Below are 24,381 nucleotides of genomic sequence, written 5' to 3'. Positions count from 1 at the left end.
TCTGAGGACAGATTAAAAAAAAAATAGAATTACAGGATCAAAGAGCCAGAACTATTTTTTTCAGACTTGTGATGCAAAATGGCCAAATTATTTCCTCTGAACTGTTGTTTCAATTACTGTGAAGTATCAGTCCCATTACATTCTCACCAGCATGTCAAAAACAACTTGAAACAGGGCTGGGCGCAGTGGCTCACGCCAGTCATTCCAGCACTTTGGGAGGCCGAGGTGGGCAGATCATGAGGTCAGGAGTTCAAGATCAGCCTGGCCAACATGGAGAAACCCTGTCTCTACTGAAAATACAAAAAATTAGCTGGGCATGGTGGCGTGCGCCTGTAATCCCAGCTACTTCAGAGGCTGAGACAGGAGAATGGCGTGAACCTGGGAGGCGGAGATTGCAGTGAGCCGAGTTCGTGCCACTGCACTCCAGCCTGGGCGACAGAGCAAGACTCTGTCTCAGAAAAAAAACAGCAAAAACAAAACAAAACAAAACAAAAACTTGAAACAAAAACTATCCCCCATTGAAAAAGCAGATAACATGGTCAGGCATGGTGGCTCAGGCCTGTAATTCTAGCACTTTGGGAGGTCGAGGCAGGAGGATCCCTTGAACCCAGGAGTTTGAAACCAGTCTGGGCAACACAGCACAACCTCAGTCTCACTCCCCCCTCCTTTTTTTTTTTTGGTAAAAAATAAGCAGAAAAGAGCATCTTTTAAAAAATTGTATTTCTTTGGTTACTTGTGAGATCAACTATTGTTTTTGCATACTTTATTCTTTGTCTTTCCAGTTTTGTGAATTATCTGATCATAGAGTCTTTGAGTTCTCTGTTTTCCTATTACCTTTATTTATGCTGTTTATAATGTTTAGAAGTTTATATTTTTATACTGGCAAGGCTATTCATCTTTTCCTTTGTAATTTCTTTTGTTTTACTTAAACTCTGAGTGTCTCTTAACTATGAAAGATGAGTTAAGTATTTACATGTATTTCACTCTAGGCTTTTCATTTTTATTTTTTAGTTTTCTCCTCTTAAATAGTCTCTTATTTTGTTCATGTCTCACTGCATTAAGTAGAATTTCAGGGATAGTGTTATTTAATAGTAGACATAATGGGCTTCTTGTCTTTTTCCTTGTTTCATGGTAATGTCTCTGCCTGATTTTCAAAGGGGAGGGCATGTAAGGTGATTTTTTGGGGTGTAAGAATAAAAGGAGGAAATTATACTTTACTGATTATCTGCAGTAGAGAATGACACTGGCGCCTTCAATTGCCCATGTGCCCTCTGGTCTGGTGTGACGTGTTTAGGAAAAGGAGAGCGTCTCACACTGGGAGGTATTGACAGTGGTGCTTTCCAGTGACTTGTGACACAAGTGCCTGGTTAGGGGGATTGTGTTAGTCCGTTTTCAAGCTGCTGATAAAGACATATCTGAGACTGGGCAATGTGCAAAAGAAAGAGGTTTAATTGGACTTACAGTTCCACATGGCTGGGGAGGACTCACAATCATGGAGGAAAGCAAGGAGGAGCAAGTCACGTCTTACGTGGATGGCGGCAGGCAAAAAGAGGGTTTGTGCAGGGAAACTCCTCCCACCCTGTCCTTTTTTTTTTTTTTTTTTTTTAAACCATCAGATCTCTTGAGACTCATTCATTATCACAAGAACAGTGCAGGAAGGACTCACCCCCATAATTCAGTCACCTCCCACCAGATCCCTCCCACAACATGTGGGAATTCAAGATGAGATGTGGGTGGGGTTGCAGCCAAACCATATCAGGAATTGACAGATTATATTAATTTGCTTCAACTAGACTAATAGATAATGGGCAAGACGCTTTATAAAACACCTACCAAGAAACCTCAGCTTTTGATCATGCTGATCTAGCAGGCCCAAGTAGACCCCCGGACAGTGATCAAGTTGACATTTCCTTTGCTTGCAAAAGGAGCCCTTCATTAGTTACTCTATGAGTTAGAACACTGAGGAGTTCATCAGATTGGACAGAAGTTGGTCAAAATGACGAACAAACTTCCAAAAGACAATTTAAGATGGAAATCTCTATTGACTCTCACTGGCCTACATCTTTGAAATGAGATGGAAGACGGCTGCAGGTGGCTTTTGTGCCACAGTAAAGTGTACGTCTTATTTTGGGGCAAAGTTCTCAAAAGAATTGTCAAACACAAATAAGAGTGGCATGCTTTTTGTCATAAACAGTCAAATGATCCACATTTTCTGGTCTTTTCTGAGATGGCAGGATGTTGTTGGCCATACACAGTTAAAGATGACATTTTAACAAAGATTGAGGAAATCACTGCTTCTCAAAGGAACCTTATGCTATGGAAAGAACATTTTTTAAAATAGATGTTTTTGGAAATGTTTCAACTATTATGTGATTTTGTAGCTTAAAAAAAAATGATGGTGAGTGCATTATCTACAAACTCTACTCCGTAAAGTTCAAAAATCTGGAAACAGAACTTTGTCAGCTGTGTGAGAAACTTCCAAATGAAGAGATCAAGGGAGTTTCAGACTCATTTGTTAAAAATATGAACATGCAACTGCTTTCAGTTTGCAAAATCATCCGTTGACGTTAGGGAAGATGAAACTTTACCAGCCAAATGTCAGCAAAAACCTTGGCATGCTTGTCAGATGGAATTGAAGAATGAATATTATGACTTCGTAAATACTGCCAATGACATTTTTCTTCCATTCGAATCTGTGTCTCTTACGGAGGTGTATTTTTGGTTATGGCAGACATGAAAGTAAAGTCTGGAAATAAGCTCAACCCAAAACCAGATCTTCAAATCACTGTATAACAAAGTGTTATGTCAAGGTTTTCAATAACTGTGAATAATATTAAATCATCTTGTTTTTGCGAAAAAAGAAAAAAAATTCAATTTCTGTATCTTGAGAGCAAAGTTATTCATTTAACTAGTGTTTTAAAATTTATTAGTTTGGAGTTGCATGTAGAATTCCTATATTTCAGGATGTTATCTATTTATGCTTTCTATATTTGTTTTAATAAACTTGTCAGAGATTTGTTGTTTATTGCTTTTGTTTTGGAGAACTAGCTCTTTCAAGTTATCTGTTTTCTAATTCACTGCTTTCATTATTTCCTGTTTTTTTCCATTTTCTTAATTTATTTTGTTGTTATTTTTTAACTAAGAAGTTAGCATTGAGGACTTAGTTTTTTTCCTCTTTAAGATAAAGAGAACATTTAAATAACAAAACTTTCTTTCTGAATGCTCCTTTGCTACACTCTGATTTTTAAAAATAAGTATTATTTTTGTTATTTTAAATAATAAGTGTTGTTGCCATTTTCTTTACTTTAAAGATAGCCTGTAATTATAACTTTAATTTAAACATTGACCTAGGAGATATTTTGGGGAATGTAATAAAATTTTCAATTTTAGCTTCTATTTTATTTTTAAATTTTTTTTATTTCCATAGGTTTTTAGGGAAGAGGTGGTGTTTGGTTACATAAATTCTTTAGTGGTGATTTGTGAGATTTGGGTGCACGCATCACCCGAGCAGTATACACGGAAAGTATTGACTTTTATTATTGTCTCTACTTATATTCAACTCTGGTAGACCAACTTTTGAAATACCTATCCTGAAGTTTGCTCTGTGGTCTTATATCTGATAATTTGACGGATCTCTGGGGGACACACACACACAAATGCACACATTAAATTAGCCTTCATAGCACAATACTCACTTTTCTTCATATCCTTTTTGTTTCTATTTTTTATCCAGGTAATTTATCAGAGGCTTAGAGGGTGTCTTTAAAGACTTCAACAATTTTTTTTTTTTGAGAGGGAGCCTGGCTCTGTCGCTTAGGCTGTAATGCAGTGGCGGGATCTCAGCTCACTGCAAGCTCCGCCTCCCGGGTTCACGCCATTCTCCTGCCTCAGCCTCCCGAGTAGCTGGGACTACAGGCGCCCGCCACCTCGCCCTGCTAGTTTTTTGTATTTTTTAGTAGAGACGGGGTTTCACCGTGTTAGCCAGGATGGTCTCGATCTCCTGACCTCGTGATCCACCCGTCTCGGCCTCCCAAAGTGCTGGGATTACAGGCTTAAGCCACCGCGCCCGGCCGACTTCAACAATTTTTAAAAAGTATGTACGTATGTATGTATGTATGTATGTATGTATGTATGTATGTATGTATATATTACTTTTTTAGAGACAGAGTCTTGCTTTGTCGTCCCGGCTGGAGTGCAGTGGCAACATCATGCTCACTGCAGCCTTGACTTCCTGGGCTCAAACGATCCTCCCACCTCAGTCTCCCAAGTAGCTGAGGCTACAGGTGCGCACCACGATGCCAGGCTATTTCTAAATTTTTCATAGAGATGAGGTTTTGCCGTGTTGCCCAGGCTGGTTTGGAACTCCTGGCCTCAAGTTATCCTCCTGCCTCAACCTCCCAAAGTGTGGAGATTATGGGTGTGAGCCACTGTGCCCAGCCAGTTTTTCTTTATATTTAAATCATTTTTACTTTACAGTGCTATGATACGGTACATAGAAGTTTATGACTCATATGCTATCATTTTGAATTTTACCCTCAAACATAAAATGACCATCATCCTTCACTTGTACTTCACTGTACTTCAGTGTTTTTTAGTATGAATTGTTTGAAGTGAGAACTTTATTTTCTGTTACATTTGATTTAAAATATTGCCTCATGATTTACTTCGTAAACTTCTCTACTTATTTTAAGTGATCCTTTCAAGGTGGCAGGAGGTGGAGATTTGTGGCTGCTTCTAGAGGAACCTTCAGAAGCCGTTATTACTCTGAAGGAAACTGAATCTCATTTTGTTTTTTTGTGAGGTGCTCTGTCGCCCAGGCTGGAGTGCAGTGGTGTGGTCTCGGCTCACTGCAGCCTCCACCTCCCAGGTTCAAGTGATCCTCCTGCCTCAGCCTCCCGAGTAGCTAGGATTACAGGTGCACACCATGATGCCTGGCTAATTTTTGTATTTTTAAGTAGAGATGGGGTTTTGCCATGTTGGCCAGGCTGGTCTCAAACTCCAGATCTCAAGGGATCTGCCTGCCTTGGCCTCCCAAAGTGCTGGGATTACAGGTATGAGCCACTGTGCCTGACCGGTAACCTGTATTTTCTACCTGAATGCTTGGAGCATTTCTCCTTATCCTTGAAGTTCGAAATTGTCACCTGGAGATCTACCTCTGTCAGTGTCTTAAGCTAACATGGGTGCTTTTTCTGCTATCAACATAGAAATGCAGAATAAAATAGTAATAAAATTAAACGTGTCACTGTGCTGGTCATCTGCCTGCTTTCTTATGGATTTATCTGCCTTTTTCTCCTACTGGGCATGGTAGGGCTTGATGTTTGCAAACTACATTTCCAGATTCCCTGGCAATAGGCTGCTGACTGATTTGGCCAAAGGGAGGCACCAGCAGGAAATGAAAAGGCGGGAAAAAGAGATAGGCTGGGGTATTTTCCCCATCTCGATCTGCTTTTGACGAATGTCTCCAGCAGTGGCTATGTCTTTTCAGTGGTTCTTGCTTTGAATCTTGGCAGAGCAAAGCCTTTCCATCTCTCCTTTGAGTTCCTATTGGGCAGCCCCTACCACGGTGCTAGATCCTTTTGGGAAACTCAACTTTGAGGCTCTGATAGTACCACCCTCTCCCTACGTCCTTCTAGGTTGGGGGTGGGAATACGTTGCTGCCATCTCTAATCTCTGCTAAGTATCTCTGTTTGGCTTTTCCACCCTTCCAACAACTTAGTAGATGGCTGTTTTAAATCCTCCTGTTGAACGGCCTGATATAGGCTCTGTTTTCCTGGCTAAGCTCTGATGAATAAAATCAGTTAGTTTGGAAAGAAAGGAAGGAAGGGGAAACTCAGAGCCCAGGGAGATAAGCATAGGAGTGGGTACCACTCAACAGCAGGAACCTCCCTGCCACCCAGAAAGCTCTGGTGATGGGGTTTTAATGTTCATGCAGAGACAAAAGATGTGGTCTTGGAATGGCACAGGCAGGAAACAAGAAATGAGACTCCGGTTTCCCAGCCCCCTGGAATTCATGGACTAAATATTTATGTTTCCCCAAAAGTCATATGTTGAATTTTTTTTTCTTTTTTTGAGATGGTGTATTGCTCTGTTGCCCAAGCTGGAGTGTAGGGGCGCGATTGTGGGTCACTGTAACCTCCACCTCCCGGGTTCAAGTGATTCTCCTGCCTCAGCCTCCCAAGTAGCTGGGATGACAGGCATGCACCATCATGCCCGGCTAATTTTTGTATTTTTAGTAGAGACATAATTTCACCATGTTGGCCAGGCTGGTCTCGAACTCCTGACCACAAGTGATCCACCTGCCTTGGCCTCCCAAAGTGCTGGGATTACAGACACGAGCCACCGCACCCGACCATATGTTGAAATTCTTATTGCCAATGTGATGGTATTAGCAGATAGGGCCCTTGAGAGGGATTAGGTCATGATATAGTGAGCCACTCATCTCTCAAAGGCCCTATCTGCTAATGAGCGGGAGGTGGAGGCCTCGTTCGCTAATGAGGTGGAATCCTCATGAATGTCCCCTTATAAGGGGACAAAGAGACCAGAGCTCTCTTTGCCATCCACCTCATGGGGACACAGTGAGAAGAGGGCCACCTATAGACCAGGAAGAGGGTCTTCATCAAGAATTTGATCAAGCTGGCACCCTGATTTTGGCCTTCCAGGCTTGAGAACCATCAGAAACAAATGTTTGTTGTTTAAGCCACATATTCTGTTTTATTAGGTTGGTGCAAGAGTAATTGCGGTTTTTGCCATTAAAAGTAATGGCAAAGAGTAATGGTTGGTGCAAGAGTAATGGCAATAACTGCTATTACTCTCACACAACCTAATAGCAACTTACTATTCATGGATGAAATGTTTGTGTTTCCCCAAAAGTCATAAGTATTGCTCTGTTGCCCAGGCTGGAGTGCAGTGGCCCCATCTGCTAATACTGTCACATTGGCAATAAGAATTTCAACACGTGGTCGGGCACGGTGGCTCATGCCTGTAATCCCAGCACTTTGGGAGGCCAAGGCAGGTGGATCACTTGAGGTCAGGAGTTCAAGACCAGCCTGGCCAACATGGTGAAATTCTGTCTCTACTAAAAATACAAAAATTAGCCAGGCATGGTAGTGCATGCCTGTCATCCCAGCAACTTGGGAGGCTGAGGCAAGAGAATCATTTGAATCTGGGAGGTGGAGGTTACAGTTTTCACTTACAAGTGGGAGCTAGATTCAGTCTCACCACTGGCCCAGCAAAGTAGCAGTGATGCTTATTTCTTCCCAGAGCAATGGCTGCCAAAGACATATGCTACAGTGACAAATCAAAACTCTAAGCCAGTGTTCCAGGGGATGCGCTGTCCAAATGTACACTACCTGTGTGGTGCAGGCTTCTAAGTTAGGGAATTTATCTAATTACTGCTTCCAAACTGGTGAGACGCCCTGTGTGATGGACGGGGATCTCTGTGAACTTGGAACTCCAATGGGAAAGCGTCACCTGTTGTAAAGGCTACTGGGGTTCCTCCCCTCAACAAATGACAGGCCGCACTGGGAAACAGTTTGTCACCTAGGAAAATCAGGGTAGTACAAAAAGAGGATTAGTGCCTTCAGAAATGGAAATTATAGAATGATATTCTGAAGAAAAATATGAAATAAGTCAGTTAGAAATGGTTAAAAGGGCCAGGCGCGGTGGCTCACACCTGTAATCCCAGCACTTTGGGATGCTAAGGTGGGCAGATCACTTGAGGCAGGAGTTCGAGACCAGCCTGGACAACATGGTGAAATCCTGTCTCTACTAAAAATACAAAAATTAGCCAGGCATGGTGGTGCACATCTGTAATCTTAGCTACTTGGGATGCTGAAGCAGGAGAATTGCTTGAATCTGGGAGGCGGAGCTTGCAGTGAGCTCACATTGCACCACTGCACTCCAGCCTGGGTGACAGAGCGAGACTCTGTCTCAAAAAAAAAAATAAAAAAAAATGGTTAAAAGGTGAAAGAAAGTATAAGAATCATAATGAAAGATTCATACTCAGTGAAAAATAAGAGGTGTGTTTATAAAAGAACCAAAGTAAACTTTTGGAAATGGAAAATATAGTCATTTAAATAAAAAATTCAGTAGACAGGTTCAACCACAATTCAGTAAAAACTGAAAAGAGAAATTGTAAATTTGCAAATAATTTGAGGAGATTACTTCTGAGATACACAGAGAGGTAAAAATGTGAACAATTAGAAGAGTTTAAGGAACATGGTCAATACTATGAGGTATCAGTCAAGATTTAGTTCAAGAACCAGTAACCACTCTGGGTATTTTAAGCAGGCAGGGATTTAATATGAGGGATTTGATGCTTGCATAATTGTTCAAGGGTTGAAGGAGCGGATTTTAGGTGGTTGTCCGGCATGACTTCCAGAATAATTCAAAGCCAACAATCCAGGAGAGTTACTACCACTGAGGCTGCCACTGCAGTATGTTGTCCCTGCAACATTCTCTTGACTTCCCAACATTTGGAGAATGGTCCCCTAGAGCTGTGATCTGGGGACTCAGAAGCCATTGCTACCACCCCCATAGCTGCTTTGCCACAGCCAAGAAACTGGAGTGTGAACAATGGAATGTTGCTGCAGGAAAATGTCATGTTTTTATGTCTTCTTTTCTGTAGAAAGTCACAACATGGCAAGGAGACAGTGACATGCTGGAGCCAGCTCATACTGGCTTGTGAGAACCCACTTTTACATTCTGAAGGATTTTGTGAGGTGATTTTTAAATGCATCTTTTTCTTTCTTTTTTTTTTTTTTTTTGAGACAGGGTCTCATTCTCTGTTACCCAGGCTGGAGTACAGAGGTTTAATCTTAGCTCACTGCAGCCTTAAACTTCTGGGCTCAAGCAATCCTCCTACCTCAGCCTCCCGAGTAGCTAGGACTACAGGCACATACCACCATGCCCGGCTAATTGTTTTATTTTTTGTAGAGATGAGGTTTTGCTATGTTGCCCAGTCTGGTCTTGAACTCCTGGCTCCCACCTTGGCATCCCAAAGTGCTGGGATTACAGGTGTGAGCCACCACACTCAGCCTATGTGTTCATTCTTAAAAATGGAATATAAACTTACCATGAAATAAATTAAAAAATCAAGGTAATAAATATTTAAAATTCATCACTTCCTAATCGTTTTGCTACATTTTACTATTATTTGTGATTTTGTGGTTAATGTAGTCTAGTGTGTGTGTGTGTGTGTGTGTGTGTGTGTGTGGCGGAGATGCTGCGTGGCGGTATGCTGGTATACTGCTATACATCTCTTTCCAAATCCATGTTTAGTGGCACATGTTGGGAGCTTGGAATTGGCCCTTGTGGGAATATTTACACCATGAAAATGGAAAACGCTACACATCAAGAGTGCTTCTTTTTGAGAGCGAGTGCTAAACATTTACCAGTATACCGCTGCCTTCACCTCATGTCTATATTGCAAATTTTGTGTAAGAGCTTTTGAATATTAGAACTAACTTTCATCCCGAACCTTAGTAGCAAGAGAGTCTGGAAAATAGTTATTGGCTTCCCAGCTTCCTTGGTCAGATGAACTATGAATAGCTTTTGGGTGAACCAGTCAAGAGAATCTAGCTTGAACAGAGAGGTCTAACGTACATCTAATAAGAGCTTATGAAAAAGAAAATGAAGAGATTTGGAGAGTGCCTATATCTGAAAACATAATGACTTAGAATTGTCCAGAATGAGTATGAATAGGTGAACAGCAAGTATACCTATAGATTTCTCATCAGAAACAAAACATTTTCTAAGTGCTAAGGAAATCATTAATTTATAATTCTCTACTAGGTTAACCTTTGTAATTCAAATGAAGTTGAAATAAAGACTTTTTAAGACAAAGACTTAGAAAGCTTGCCATTTATAGCCCCTTATTTACATTTACACGTCACTGAAAAATAAATTGAATCTGGAAGGAAAGAGTAGCCTGCAAGAACGAGTGATGAGCAGAAAATTGGCAAACTTGTGGAAAAGTTTAGATAAGCATCGGTTGTAAGAAACAATAATACTGACTAATTTTGGGGGAAAAGGAGTTAAAAATAAGATTGAAATTAGACACTGGACAATAACATAGAAGGACAAAGCAGTGCAAAAATTATAAACAATCCAATACATAAAGATGAAAAGCACACTTGTAGCAGAAGAAATTGAATGGGCAAAAGCCATACAAAAAGATGCTTAAGCTAGCAGTCAAGGAAATCCAATTAAAAATGAAACAGTCTGCTAATACCAAGTTTTGGCAAGGCTGTCGGGGAAATTGACACACTCCTAGACTAATGGTGGATCTGTAAATTGTCACAATCACTAAGGTGGTTTTAAAACACATCTAAACATTCTCTGATACTCCATTTTTCAAAAGGTGGAGTCTAATTCCTTTCCCCCTAAGTGTTGGCTGTATTCAGTGACACAGTTCTAATGAAAATAATGTGGCAGAAGTGACGGTGTGTGATTTCCAAGACCAAGTCATAAGAGTCCCTGACCCTGTCTCTTTGATCACTTGCTTGGGGTGATCCAGCTCCCCTATGGAGAGACCCACAAGAAAGTGAGACCTTTTGTGAACATCTCTTTCCAAATCCATGTTTAGTGGCATCATCTTGGCAACCATGTGAGTGCTCCCAACTTACATGAACAAAGAGCTATGTGAGTGTGCCATCTTGGAAATGGATCCCCCAGCCCCGGTCAGGCCTTCTGATGATGGTGGCCCCAGTCAGTGTCTTGACTGCAATCAGAGAAGACTCCTTGAGCCAGAACCACCCAGCTAAGCAGCTCCTGATTCTGACCCACAGAACCTGAGCTAATAAATATTTATTTTAAGCCACAAAGTTCAGGGGTAATTTATTATATATCAATAAATAACTATTATATACTATTAAATAACCCAATCACTTTGGAGTGCAATTTCACTAAATCGAATAAAGGTAAAGATTTGCATACTCAACAAGCAGGTAGTATTTTATTTAGGTATGCAGTTCAGAAAACTATGAAGAGACACATGGGGATATTCATTGCAGCACACTTTTCCATCAATTGTGTAATTTATACAATTGGGTGTTTGTACAATGGAAAACTGTTGAGCAGTTAAAAATTAATTAACTAGGTGTATGTGTATGGATTTAGATAGATCCCAGAAAGCCAATATAGAGTGAACCATGCAGGTTGCAAAAGCGTATGGAAGGTGTAATATCATTTACGTAAATTTAAAGATAGACACAGCAATAATACAATATATTCTATATAGTTACATCAAAATGTGGACAAATTTAAAAGCATGGACAGGAAGGATATGTTCCACCTCCAGAATAGAGTTGTCACTGTGGAGGGAGGGAAGTGAAGGAATAGAGTAGGTGGTAAGGGTTTCAGTGTAGTATGTTATTTCTTTAAAAAAAATCTAAGCAAAGAAGGCAAAATATCATTAAATCTGGATGGTGGGTACATGGGTGCATTATGGTATGTGCTAAAATTTCTGTTTCTTTGAAATATTCTTCATTGCCATTAATGCAGATTTTCATTCTGTTACTGTTTTTGGATTTCTCCTTTGTTTGCAAATGTCTGCACCTTTTCCAAACTGGCTTACCTCTCAGCTTATTGCCTTTTCTTTTTGTCTTGACATCTCTTCTTCTCACTCTGATATTTCTTTATGAATTTGCATCCCTATGTCATAGACATCTTGCTGAAAAGTTTAGGGCATAAAACAGAAAGTTTGTAAAATTGTCCTTTCTTGTATTATATCATTGTTGCCAATAGGCTTTTGCTCTACTTCTTCTTGAAAGTTCTTCCTTCTCTAATGATGCAGAATTTTTACACAGAACTACTACGTTAGTGTTTTTGCTTACTCATTCTTGTCTGATTTGAGATCTGTCCAAACCCAGTGTTTGCCAACTGGCATGCCCCTGCAGGATTTTAGCAAGGGAATAAAACTGTTTTATAAGCGCTTAGCCAAATGTCCAGGGTCTAGCTGGCCTTTGTCGAGAGCATCTTTGCTGGAGTAAGATGAGATCTTCTTGTCCCCACCACGTAGCTCTTGAACTGAGAGGAGGAGATATATATTTCTGGGTTATTCGAGGCCTTCTGCAGTTTTTTTCCTTTCTGAAGCAATGCTTGAAAAATCATGATCCCCATAGGTCGTTACTCCTGGGGTACTTCTCACCAACACCTGTGCCTTGCAGCCAATTTCTCATCTTCATGTACAGGGTTCATGTCTCAGACCTTCCATTTCTAGCCACCTTGCATACTGGGAGTTATGATCCATGAGTAGCTAGAGGAAAAAGGTTGTTGCTTCACAGTGGCGGAAAGGTCAGTGGTGGGATTTGACCTTGGCTGCTTGAATAAAGCAATTCCAACACAGTCAGAAGGGTGATTGCCTGCTGTTCTCATTGGTCATCCCTAAGTCCCTGAAATAGAAGAGAATTTGGGTAGATACAAATCTCTTCTTATCCCTGTACTATCTGACTCTATTATTCCCTCTCTGACTTCAAGGCTGCACCACTGATTATTCGTTATTCTAATCCTAACTGTACTGATTTTATGGAAGCTTCTTCCATACCCTGGCATTGGTGTCGTTGAGAATATCACTATTTTGGTGTGCTTTCATGGTTGTTTTTACAGGAATTTGGCAAAGGCTCTATCAGGGCTGGTTAGGCTCTTTAACCTTTAGCATGCAAGATCAATATTGCCCCTTGTATGTCTGGTAATTGTAGGACATGGATTGCCGTCAAGTCTGCAAGAGATGCCATGTACTTCTCCAGCACCCTATAGAGAGCTCAGGAATCAACTGAAGTCTTTCAACTTCTTTCAGAAGTCCATCTAAGACTTTTAAGAAGTCTTAAGCTCTTTGAAAAAGTTTCAGGGACAAGTTAAGATGCATTTCTCCAAGTGGTTTTCTTCCTTTCTCTGTGGTTCATTATCACAAATCTATACAACATAAATTAAATACTTTAGAGCTGTGCTTCTCAAACTATTTGTGAGGAAGGACCAGTTTTAATTTTTTTTTTTTTTAGTTTCAGTCTTGTGTAGACTGATACTTTAAAAAAGTACAGTAAGAAAGAATTACCAGGAAAAATAAAAGAAGCAAAAATATACAAAAATCAAGTCCACTGGTCATGTGCTTAGAAGTTGGGGCAATGCTCTAAATTGGTATTTCAATGCTTTCTCTCAATTCTTGTACTTATCTCACTGCAGACCAGCAACAAATGGTGTGCAATTGGCAGTGGTCTATAGACCACACTTTGAGTAGTACTGCTTTAGAAGCCCTGCAGAACACTCAGGGCTTTGCTCAGAATAATATACTACCCTCCTGCAATGTGCCTGGGTCTTTGGTACTGTAGAGGAAAAAAAAAAGAAGGTATATTAATGTGGGTTCTCCAAAGATACAGAATCTATCTATCTATCTATCTATCTATCTATCTATCTATCTATCTATCATCCATCAATCATCTATCATGTATCTCTATTTTTCTATCTATCAATCATCCATCAATCATCTATCACGTATCTCTATTTTTCTATCTATCTATCTATCTATCTATCTATCTATCTATCTATCTATCTATCTATGTGTATCACTTTAAAGAGATTTATCGTAAGGAATTAGCTAATGCAGCTACAGACTCTGAAAATTCCACAGTTAGCTGTCAGCAAGCTGAAGACCCAAGAGAGCTGATGGTATAGTTCTAGTCTGGTTTGAAGACCTGAGAATCAGATAGTGAAATGCTCCAGTCCAAGTCTGAGTTCAAGGGCAGAATAAGACGGATGTCCCAGCTTGAAGACAGTTTGAAGAACAAATTCTTTCTTACTCAGTGTGTTCATTCCATGTAAGCCTATTCATTCTATTCATTACTGGATGAGACCCACCCACACTGGAGAGGAGAATCTGCTTTACTCAGGCTACCAGTTCAAAAGTTAACCTAATCCAGCAACACCCTCACAGACACTTCCAGAATAATGTTCAACCAAATATCTGGGCAACCCATGGCCCAGTCAAGTTGACACATAAAATTGACCATCACAAAAGGGCATCATTTCAAGTTAATGTGAATGACACTCTTTAGTTATTTAATTAATTTTTTTATAGACAAGGTCTCCCTCTGTTGCCCAGGCTGGGGGGCAGTGGCAAGATCATAGTTCACTGCAGCCTCAAGCTCCTGGGCTCAAGTGATCTTCATATCTCAGCCTCCTGAGTAGCAGGGACTACAGGCATACACCACCATGCTTGACTAATTTTTCAAATTTTTTTCTAGAGATACAGTCTTACCATATTGCCCAGACTAGTCTTGAACTCCTAGCCTCAAGTGATCTTCCAGCATCAGCCTCCCAAAATGCTGAGATTACAGGTGTTAGCCACCATACATGGCCTCTTTAGTATATTACTCTGTCATGAAATGTACCAGTTCCTTGACCCCATTAACAGGAACCATCCCTTTTGGTTTTAACCTCTCAATATCTTTTCTTTGATATGACCATTTAGCCAGCCTTCCTGGCACCCAGAAAATGGACTCTTCTTTGGCTCTGGCAGTTTCCATTCAAGTAGCCCCTTCTGCATGATACTGCCAGAGCTTGCTGACACCATTCAGCACTGGAACCCGCTGGTGCTTTGCTGCTCACACCTGATCCCTCAGCACAGTGGTTTACATGCCAGCCTCTCCCTGAAGCTTGCCCTTTGTCAGGTCTCACTGACCCTCCTTTGTAATCCAGTATGTAATCCAGGCATCAATCTAATTCGTCCATGACTTCTTGTTGCCCCTGCATCCTGCTTCATATAATCCTTAGCAAATAATTACTGGTGATACTCACTGAGCAGATGCCTGGTGCTAAGTACAGTGCTTTCCATATCGTATCTTTTTAGAGTCAGTCTTGCTCTGTTACTCAGGCTGGAGTACAGTGCTGTGATCATAGCTCCCTGAAGTCTCAAATTACTGTACCCAAATGATCCTCCCACTTCAGCCTCCCAAGTAGCTATGACTGCATGTGTATACCACTGTGCCCAGCTAATTAATTAATTACTTAATTATTATTATTATTATTTTTGTCTGGGTAGAGACAGGGTCTTGCTCTGTTGTCCAGGCTGGTCTGGAAATCTTGACATCAAGTGATCCTCCCGCCTTGGCCTCCCAAAGTGCTGGGATTACAGATGTGAGCCACCATGCCTGGCTGTTTATCTTATTTAATATTTACAACAGTACTGTTCTCTTCAGTATGTATTAAAACCCTAGTTTTACAGAAGAGGAGACAGGCTGACAGAGGTCAAGCAACTTATTTACCTAGCTAATAAGGGCAGAGGTAGGATTAAAATCTAACACTGTTTTTGACTAGAAAGTGCTGGTTTTTTTTTTTTTTTTTTTTTTTTTTTTTTTTTTTTTTTTTTTGGAGGTGGAGTTTCCCTCTATGACCCAGGCTGGAGTGTGGTGACACAATCTCAGCTCATTGCAACCTCCACTCCCGGGTTCAAGTGATCCTCATACCTCAGCCTCCCAAGTAGCTGGGATTACAGGCACCTGCCACCGCACCTGGCTAATATTTGTATTTTTAGTAAAGATGGGGTTTCACCATGTTGTCTAGGCTGGTTTCCAACTGCTGCCTTCACCTCCCAAAGTGCTGGGATTACAGGCATGAGCCACTGCACCCAGCCAGTTCTTAACCATGAAACCACTCTGCCTGTCTTAGTTTCTACTGCTGTAACAAATACCTTAGATTAGCTAATTTATAAACAACAGAAATTCATTTCCTACAGTTCTAGAAGTTGGGAAGTCCAAGATCAAGACACCTATAGATTTTGCCTCTGGCGAGGGCTGCTCTTGGCTTCCAATATGCTGCTTTGTTGCTGCATTTTCACATGGTGGAAGGCAGAAAGACAAAAGGGCCTTGCTAGTTCCTTCCAGCCCTTTTATAATGGTATTAATCCCATCCATGAGGGGAGGAACGCTCATGGACCTAATCAGCTTCTAAAGGCTCCATCTCTTAATACTATCACATTAGAGTCTTAGGTTCCAGTGTATGAATTATTGGGGGTCACATTCAGTCAGACCATATCACTGGCTTACATAAAATACAGAAAGATTGTTTTCATGACAGTCGCTTAAATATTTCACAATGAGTGAAACTGCTGTTGCAAATATTTATTTATTTTTGTTTGTTGCCCTGTATAGAAGGATCCATCTTCAGGTTTTAGTTTCAGGACAAGATTTGTCTTTGCTTGAACTTATATATTTCTCTCCCCTTAGCCAAGGAGAGAATCTTAAAGCTTGGGTTTCCCTAGGCAGCTTGGAGTGAAATTTAGTCCTTAATTGCAGCAGCTGTTTTTAGCTTATTTAGGATAATGTTCTTCCCTTTCTTGAACATGACTTTATATATCTATATGGATGGTTCAATTGCACGTTTTCTTTCCCACTAGACTTTGAGCTTTTTGAATTCAGAGACTAAATGAACTGAATGTGTACCTAATTTTGTAAGCTGCCTTTTTTTTTTCAGAAGCAAATTATGTTGGTATATCAAGTGGGATTTAGTTGTGACCAGTTTTCTTTGCAAAGTACTCAACATTTATTCTGTGGCTGAACTGGGGCGTGGGTTGGGTATGTTTGCTTGAATATAACATCCTTATTATGACTGTAAAATTTTGTGTAACGAATCCAAAGCTGCAGACAACCAGGTAAAAGGTGACAATAGGAAGATATTTATAAAATGCTGGGAAACTAGAGTGATGCATGGTGGAATGGAAGGAATGCTTTTTGTACCGACCTTAGTGGGTCTTGTTCCAGGTAGCAAATTAGATAAGAACACAGCAGGTGTCTTTCCATGCTTCTGAAGACTTAAACATTGGTTAAGATAGCAGCTGGTGAGGCTCATCTAGTGAGGCTTAGCTAACAAATTAGATAATATCAGAGCAGGTGTCTTCCCATGTTTATGAAGACTTAAACATGTTAAGATAACAGCTGGTGAGGCTCACTGCGTGTAGGACTGGTGCTGAGGGTGAAGTTGAAATCACACAAGAAGTGTTAGCCAGGGTTGACATCTCATTTTCTGGACCATGGATGTCTCAGTCTGTTTTGTGCTGCTATAACAGAGTACCTGAGACTGGGTTGTTTACAAAGAGCAAAGATTTGTTTCTTACAGCTCTGCAGGCTGGGAAGTCCAAGGGCAAGAGTCCTCCGTCTTTCAGGGGGCTTCTTGCTGTGTTGTCCTGTAGCACAAGAGGAAGAGAGCATGAGTGTTATTAGAGAATGAAAGAGACAGAGAAGGGAAAGAGGCTGAATTCATTTTTTTTTTTTTTTGAGACACTCTTGTTGCCCAGGCTGGAGAGCAATGGTGCGGTTTCAGCTCACTGCAACCTCTGCTTCCTGGGTTCAAGCAGTTCTTCTGCCTCAGCCTCCCGAGTAGCTGGGATTACAGGTGTGCACTACCATGCCCAGCTAATTTTTTGTATTTTTAGTAGAGATGGGGTTTCACCATGTTGGCTAGGCTGGTCTCGAACTTCTGACGACCTCAGGTGATCTACCTGCCTAGGTCTCCTAAAGTGCTGGGATTACAGGCATGAGCCACTGCAGCCAACTGAACTCATCCCTTTATCAGGAACTCACTCCTGTGATAGGTAACCTACACCTGCAATAACAGCATTCATTCTGCCCTCATGACCTACTCACCTCTCAGAGGTCCCACCTCTCGACACTGTAGCATTGGGGATTAAGTTTCTGACACATAAAATTTGGGGGAGACATTCACATTATGGCAGTGGGTATCAGTCCATACTCAAATGACCATGACACACAGTCCCAAGAAATCAGGATTGGCCTTAAGGAAAAGATAGAGTAGTCTTAATTCATATATGCGATTCTCCCTTTTAAAGCTTTTTCGTCTGAAAATTAACTTGGAGAAGAAAGGAGGTGGTCATCAAAGTGTTCTTCCAGAGAAAGATTCTTGTATTCTGTTTAAATATAAGGATAGATTTGGGAACATCTGACTTGTAACTAGCTGAAGATGTACCCCTTATAATTGGCAAATGCATGTGCCCTTTGTAATCAGTATCATGCCATTTGCGATTGTCCTGTGGATGTACATGTTGTTAGCCATGGAAAGAGTTAAGGGCGAAGGGATGGGTTGCAAGCTGACAGTTGGTTCTTGCCTCAGCCATGTGTCTGTTTTACTTTTTGGGGCCCCGAGCATTTGGGAGAGTTGTCCCAGTTGTTGTGATGAGCAAAAAGCACCTTTGATAGAAATAGAGAAACCAGGAAGTGTAGCCTACTTTGTAGGAAGATAATTAATTCATTTTTAGACGTTTTGAGTTTGAAATGAGGGTTTGACATCCGGGTGGAAATGTCTGGCGCTTAGCTGGGGCTGCTTAATGGAAATAGCATGTAGGATGCTGGAGTTCTAGAACAACTTCTGTCACTAACTGGCTTTGTGCTCCTGGTTAAACCTTTTAATTTTCAGGGGTTTCACAGGTTGAGTGCTGCCCAGTTTACCTTCCAGAAGCTCTGATACAAAGGTGTTCTCTACCCACTCCTTGTGATTGACTCCCTGTGCTTCCTGCCTGTTGGCCCTAATTCTGCTCAGAGGTTTATCCATACTCTTAATCCCCCTTGCTAGATGGGGAAGCAGAATATGAAGCATTTGGCATCTTGTTCAAAGTCATGGGGAGCATCATTGGACAAGTTGGGCCAGGAGCTGTGCTCTTTCTGCTTTAGAGATGATCATCTTCCCAGCTGCCTTTCCTCTTTCTTGTCTTTGCTTGTTCTTCCATTCTCTTCCATTGTCTTTGCTGTCCTTTTATCTCACATCTCTTTTTTCATAGCCTTGACCCTCCAGTCAGTCTTGCATTAGTGGAAACTTCTAAGCCCCACTGATGACCATCTGGGTGCAGGAGCTTTTTTCTATTGGTCTAAAAGGATGCTTTAAATTTGTGTGAGAGTGCTGGAAGCAGCTTCATTGTGGGACACCTGAAGGCTGCCACGCCCCTTTGCAGCAGGGCAGGTGTGATTAGCATTTCAGAACGTGTGTGATTAGCATTTTAGAATGTGTGTGCTCACACACCACTCATGTAAGCAGCATCTGCATCTTAACCAGGCTTGGCAGCTGCTTCTTGAGATGCAGACCATTGCATGTACTTACTTAGAGCTTGGGCAATTCCTACCTGTTTTGAGTGCTGTGTGAGTGCAACGTCTGTATTATCTGGGAGAAATGAGACACTTGGATCTCTGCTTGATCACAGCCAAGACATGTAGTCCCTGGGGATGCCAACACTTCTGGGATTCTCAGTCCTTTCTTACAAGCATCAAGTGAGAATTTATCAGGCCAAGGAAAGGAGTCAAGGGTGTTGCCATTTGCATAAAGAGATAGTTTCATGGTAATGTGGTGTGCCATGATTAATAAGGACAACATGGTTCAAATTCATAATTAAATGGGGAAAATGAAGTAAGATGCACAGTGAAGAAATGGGAAGAACCTGAGTTCCTTTGGAAATTGCTCAGGTCATTGGGACCCTGGAAATATCCTGATTTTCCCACTAGAAATATTGTTATTTTTACAATGACACCAGCCATCTGAAAATCAGATGGTCCTTTAAGAAAGGAAAGGAAGAATGAATGATGATGTCTTTCTTTTCCCCTCCCCTGTTCTCTTTTGGGCAGGGAAAAGATGCCGTTCCACCATGTGACCGCTGGCTTGTTGTACAAGGGGAATTACCTCAACCGATCACTCTCTGCTGGCAGTGACAGCGAACAGCTGGCTAATATCTCCGTGGAGGAGCTCGATGGTAAGGAGCCTACCCTGTTTGGGGGGTTGTCCCCCCTCCCAGGGAGGTGTTTGTGGCTATTCTGAAGCTCAATTGAATGCCCTGGACTTTGGCTACTCTTTGGCAGTTGTGGCCAAGTGTAACCATGGCGTGATGGGAAAGAGTTCAGAGACAAAATTTTACCCAAGTGACTTTTGTGTGTGTGTGTGGGACAGATCTGATAGCCTGAACAATCTATGGTGGATATTTCGGTTTTCTTGGATATTGACTAGGGGGATAGCCTTCACCTCTCTTAAAATGTGTTTTCCAATTTCCGGAGTATTTATCACCAATGGAATTGTCTTGTTTCTATGTTGTCACCAACAATAGAGTCCATCTGCAGGGGAGGTTTAAGCCCTGTTAATGGCTGTCTCTTGACTTCTGGCCATGGTGCTTTGAATCCTGCCTGAATTGGAATCATCTGGAAGCTCTGTCTAGGTGGCAATGGATAGCAAACATTTTAATTGCCTCTGTTTCTTTGTAACACAGTACAGCCCTAACTGCTCAAGGCAGGAGTTAGGGATGGACATAAACCTGGGAACGTGACGACTAAATTCATCCTAGGACTGTGTCTCAGTGTATCTTGGATAAACCAATCCTCTAATTAAAAAAAATTAAAAATAGGAAAAACAAGTTTTTTTTTTTTTTTTCTTCTTCCTGGAATAGAGAATTAGGTTGATTTAGCCTGATGTTTTTACCTAGGTACTGCATCTGCTGAGGTCAAACCAGAATCAGTTTTCCCCAGTGTTTTTGAATACTTCGTTGCTTGTAATAATACCATTTTAAAGCACAAGGTTTAAATTTACTTTCTCAAGTAGAGAAGTAAAAATTACCCCAGATGGCCCACATATTTGCTTTTAAGTGTAATGGTTCAAATCAATGTGCTTTGTATGTGCACATTAGGGAGCCTCATTTCTCCCAGAAGGCAGGTGGAGGACATTTAACTCTGAGACAGTGAAGCCAAACTTGCTTCACAACAGGCAGGAGGTGAGGGAGGTGAAGGGGAGAGGCCATTGAATAGCTTCTCTTTCTGTCATCATTTTGCTTGTGTGCTTATTTACATAAATGAGGAGGGAGGCAGCAGAGGATGTGGCCCTGGTAGGCTGGGTCCAAGGAGAGTCTGGGGGATGTTTGAAGAAGTGTAGTGATGGGGGCAGAGTCAAGATTCCTAGGGATAGCAGCTGCTTAGTGTGGTCTGGACAAAGACTGGTGGTCTGAGAGGAGATCAGGGACCCTTACATCTTCTGGTCTTCAGTTGAGCAAAAGGTATGCTGATATAGGACACAGAAGTGGGAAATTGAGCTCTGACCTCCTCCAGAGTGAGCCCATAAAGGCAACCACAGATCAGGCTGAGGTTGCCCTTGGGTGGTATCTTGGTCTGTTCAGGCTGCTTTAACAAGACACCATAGACTAGGTGGCTCATAAAGAACAGAAATTTATTTTTCGCAGTTTGGGAGGCTTGGAAGTCTAAGATCAAGGTGCCAGTAGATTTGATGTCTGGGGAGGGCCACTTTCTGATTCATAGATGTCACCTTCTTGCTATGTCCTCAGATGGTGGAGAGAGTGAATAAGTTCTTTTGGGCCTTGAGTATATAAGGGCACTGTCTTAGTCTGCTTTGTGTTGCTATAACAACATAGTACGTTCTGGGTAATTTATACAGAAAAGAAGTATATTTGGCTGATGGTTCTGAAGACTGGGAAGTCCAAGTGCATAGCACTGGTATCTGGTGAGGGCCTTCATGCTGTCCATCCCGTGACAGAAGGTGGAAAGGCTAGAGAGGGTAAGAACAAGAAAGCCAGAGAGGACTAAACTCACTTTTATAATAATCCATGCTCTGGATAATGAACTTCCCCCTGAGATAATGACATTAATCCATTCATGAGGGCAGATCTTTCATAGTCTAATCACATCTTAACCATCTCACCTCTTAGCACTGTCAATGCCAATTAAATGTCAATGTGAGATTTGGAAGGGACATTCAAACCATAGCAGGCACTAATCCCATTCATGAGGGCTTTTCCCTCCTAATCACCTCCTGAAAGACCTCATTTCTTAATGACATCACGTTGTTGATTAGGTTTCCACATATGCATTTTGGGGGGACCCAAACATTCAGCTCGTAGGAGGTGTGTTTGGGAGGTGAAGTGAGGCCCTGGCTTTTCCTACCTATGGGAGTCTTCAATGTGAATGGATATTAGGGCAGGTGGTGCATTAATGTGGGGTGGATGTTTGCTTGTGTTTATTTGAGTAGATCCCTGAGGCTCAGTCATCAGTTAGCAGGAGGGACTGGGAGTCCCCCATGCATGCAGGACCCACTGAGTGGCCCTGGCTGAGAACTGGGTAACGCTATCTATATGTTTTGGAGAATTCTTTAAGAGGTTAAAAATCACTAACCAAATGGAGTTTGGAAATCTCCATTTGGATTTTGGAATATGGAACATGGCTTCCCATATTCTCCCCACTTCCTGCTTCCCAACTTTGCCATGAATGATTAGGAGATGATTTCTCTGTGACTTCTCAGCGCAATGGCTTTTTTTCACTGTTAAATTCAATCTCTGCTAAGGCAACTGTTCAGGGCCACTGTGGAGGTGCATGGCTTTTCAAGAGGGCTGCTGGCTGGATTTCAATCTTCCTCTCCCTACTTGGGTGCCCTGCTGAAATTGCCCTCCACTTTCTTGGCCAAACAGAAAAGCATATAAACTTGCTATTTTAATCAGGCAAAGGCAGCTTGAGAAGGACTGAAATGTACTTTTTCAGTATGTAGATTAGTAGGAGTAATTCTAAGAGCCCTCCAAGCCCAGGCTGGCAGCCTGAGCATTGGCAACCTTGGGGTATTTTATTGAGTGAAGTGGGGGCTTTGTAAAGGCCTGAGATTGGCTGGGTGAAGATGCCGTGTTTGTCCTTCAGGAGGGTAATCCAGGCTCTCAACTTGGGGAAGGGCCATTTATTTTCTGACGGAAGATTCATTCCACTTATTTATTTAGTTTTTGCCAAGGTGAACACTGAGTTATGACTGCTCCTGGTTTATTACAAGTATCTCGGGGCTCCGGGCAGTACAGTGCAGATGTGTTTGGAGTTTAGAGCAGGCACGCAGGGTCTGGAAACCAACTGGCTTGAATCAATTCAGATGACTATAGATTGGTCTTGGGGAAGTCAGTTTCCAGGGCAGTTTGCTTGCTGTTCTCTCAGGCTGCTTCATGGCATGGTGACCCTAAAGTTCTGCTGGTTGGGGGCACTAATTTACCCTCAGAAGACAGGTGGTGCTGCGCTGGGAGGTTGATGTGTTGGACACTGATGAACATCGCAGCATCCTTTGTGGTCTGGCCGCCTTGAGCATAGGCATTAGTTGGGTGCTATCCTTATCTGCTCTCTACCTCTCCACCCTGTAGTCACTGCAGCCTTCTGCTTGTGAATGGCTACACTTTCCCCACCTGTTCGTGTTTATCACCAATGATGGAAAATCCCTTTCCTCCAGTGTAAGGGCCAAAGGCATGCACTTCATGAATGGTTATCCTCTGAAAACAGGCATGAAAAGGACCACTTGCCATGCAGGTCATTTTCAACTGCAGTTCCCTTCTGGAAAGTTTCTATTTCTTCTCTTTAAACAAAGCTCAGGAGGGAAACATGCAAAGCTGAATCAAAATGATCAAAGTTGGGAATCACCCAACCAAACTCACTGAAGGTGGATTGATGGAGAGTCATTCATTCATTCATCCATTTTTATTCATTCGTTAAAAGGATGTTTAGTAGGTGGAGGAGGAAATGCCTTCTAGGTAGTAGAGGAAAATCAAATAAGCATAATATTCATTGCCTCTTTCCAAGGAGCTTACATCTATCCAGGAAGTTTATGCATATACCAGATTTATTAGCAACATCTTATACTTTTAGAGTGCATTATAAGGAATTCTATTAGATATATGCAGTGTGACTGTTGAATAGTTTTCTTAATGCTATTTATTGAATAATCTCATGATGCTTTTTTTTTTTTTTTTTTTTTTTTTTGAGACAACAGAGTCTCACTCTGTCACCCAAGCTGGAGTGCAGTGGCACGATCTTTGCTCACTGCAACCTCCATCTCCCAGGTTCAAGCTATTCTCCTGCCTCAGCCCCCCAAGTAGCTGGGATTACAGGCATGTACCGCCACACCTGACTAATTTTTGTATTTTTAGTAGCGACAGGGTTTCACCAGGTTGGCCAGGCTGGTATTGAACTCCTGACCTCAAGTGATCCACCCACCTTGGCCTCCCAAAGTGCTGGAATTACAGTTGGGAGCCTCTGTGCTTGGCCTTGTAATGCTATCTTAATCTTAAACTAAATTCACCTCCATCTGAAGTTTACCTGTTTCCTTTAATATATAATTTCCATTGTATATAAATATATCTTAATTTATTTTCCTATTTTATTCTCAATGGACATTTGGGTTGTTTCCAGTTTGTATTAGGAAATAGCTATTAGCCATCTTCCAGTTTGTGAAAATCTCTTCTGTTTCCGGTCATAAATTATTTATATATATATTCATAATAAAAGTCTTTTTCTCCAAGTCTTCCAGATGACAGTACCTTTCTTTTGCATGAAATTTTTTTGTGTATAATTTATATTGCTTTTTTCTATTGCGTTTTGT

At 41.5% G+C, this 24,381-nt stretch overlaps 1 protein-coding gene across 2 annotated transcripts in view; it reads left to right on the top strand.

Annotated features, from left to right (window-relative positions):
• The window catches only part of CALN1 (calneuron 1), a 623,334-nt gene that overhangs the window by 105,613 nt on the left and 493,340 nt on the right, over window positions 1-24,381 (top strand). For both annotated transcript variants that reach the window (XM_028845702.2, XM_028845707.2), the window contains exon 2: window positions 19,617-19,741. In XM_028845702.2, coding sequence (XP_028701535.1) covers window positions 19,624-19,741 — 118 coding nt within the window. In that variant the 5' untranslated portion in view covers window positions 19,617-19,623. The remainder of the gene's footprint in view (window positions 1-19,616; window positions 19,742-24,381) is intronic.

This window comes from Macaca mulatta, chromosome 3 (assembly GCF_049350105.2).
Source record: "Macaca mulatta isolate MMU2019108-1 chromosome 3, T2T-MMU8v2.0, whole genome shotgun sequence".
NCBI lineage: Eukaryota > Metazoa > Chordata > Mammalia > Primates > Cercopithecidae > Macaca > Macaca mulatta.
The sequence above is the reverse complement of the archived record's forward strand: the minus strand, read 5'-3'. Positions and strand labels throughout refer to the sequence as shown.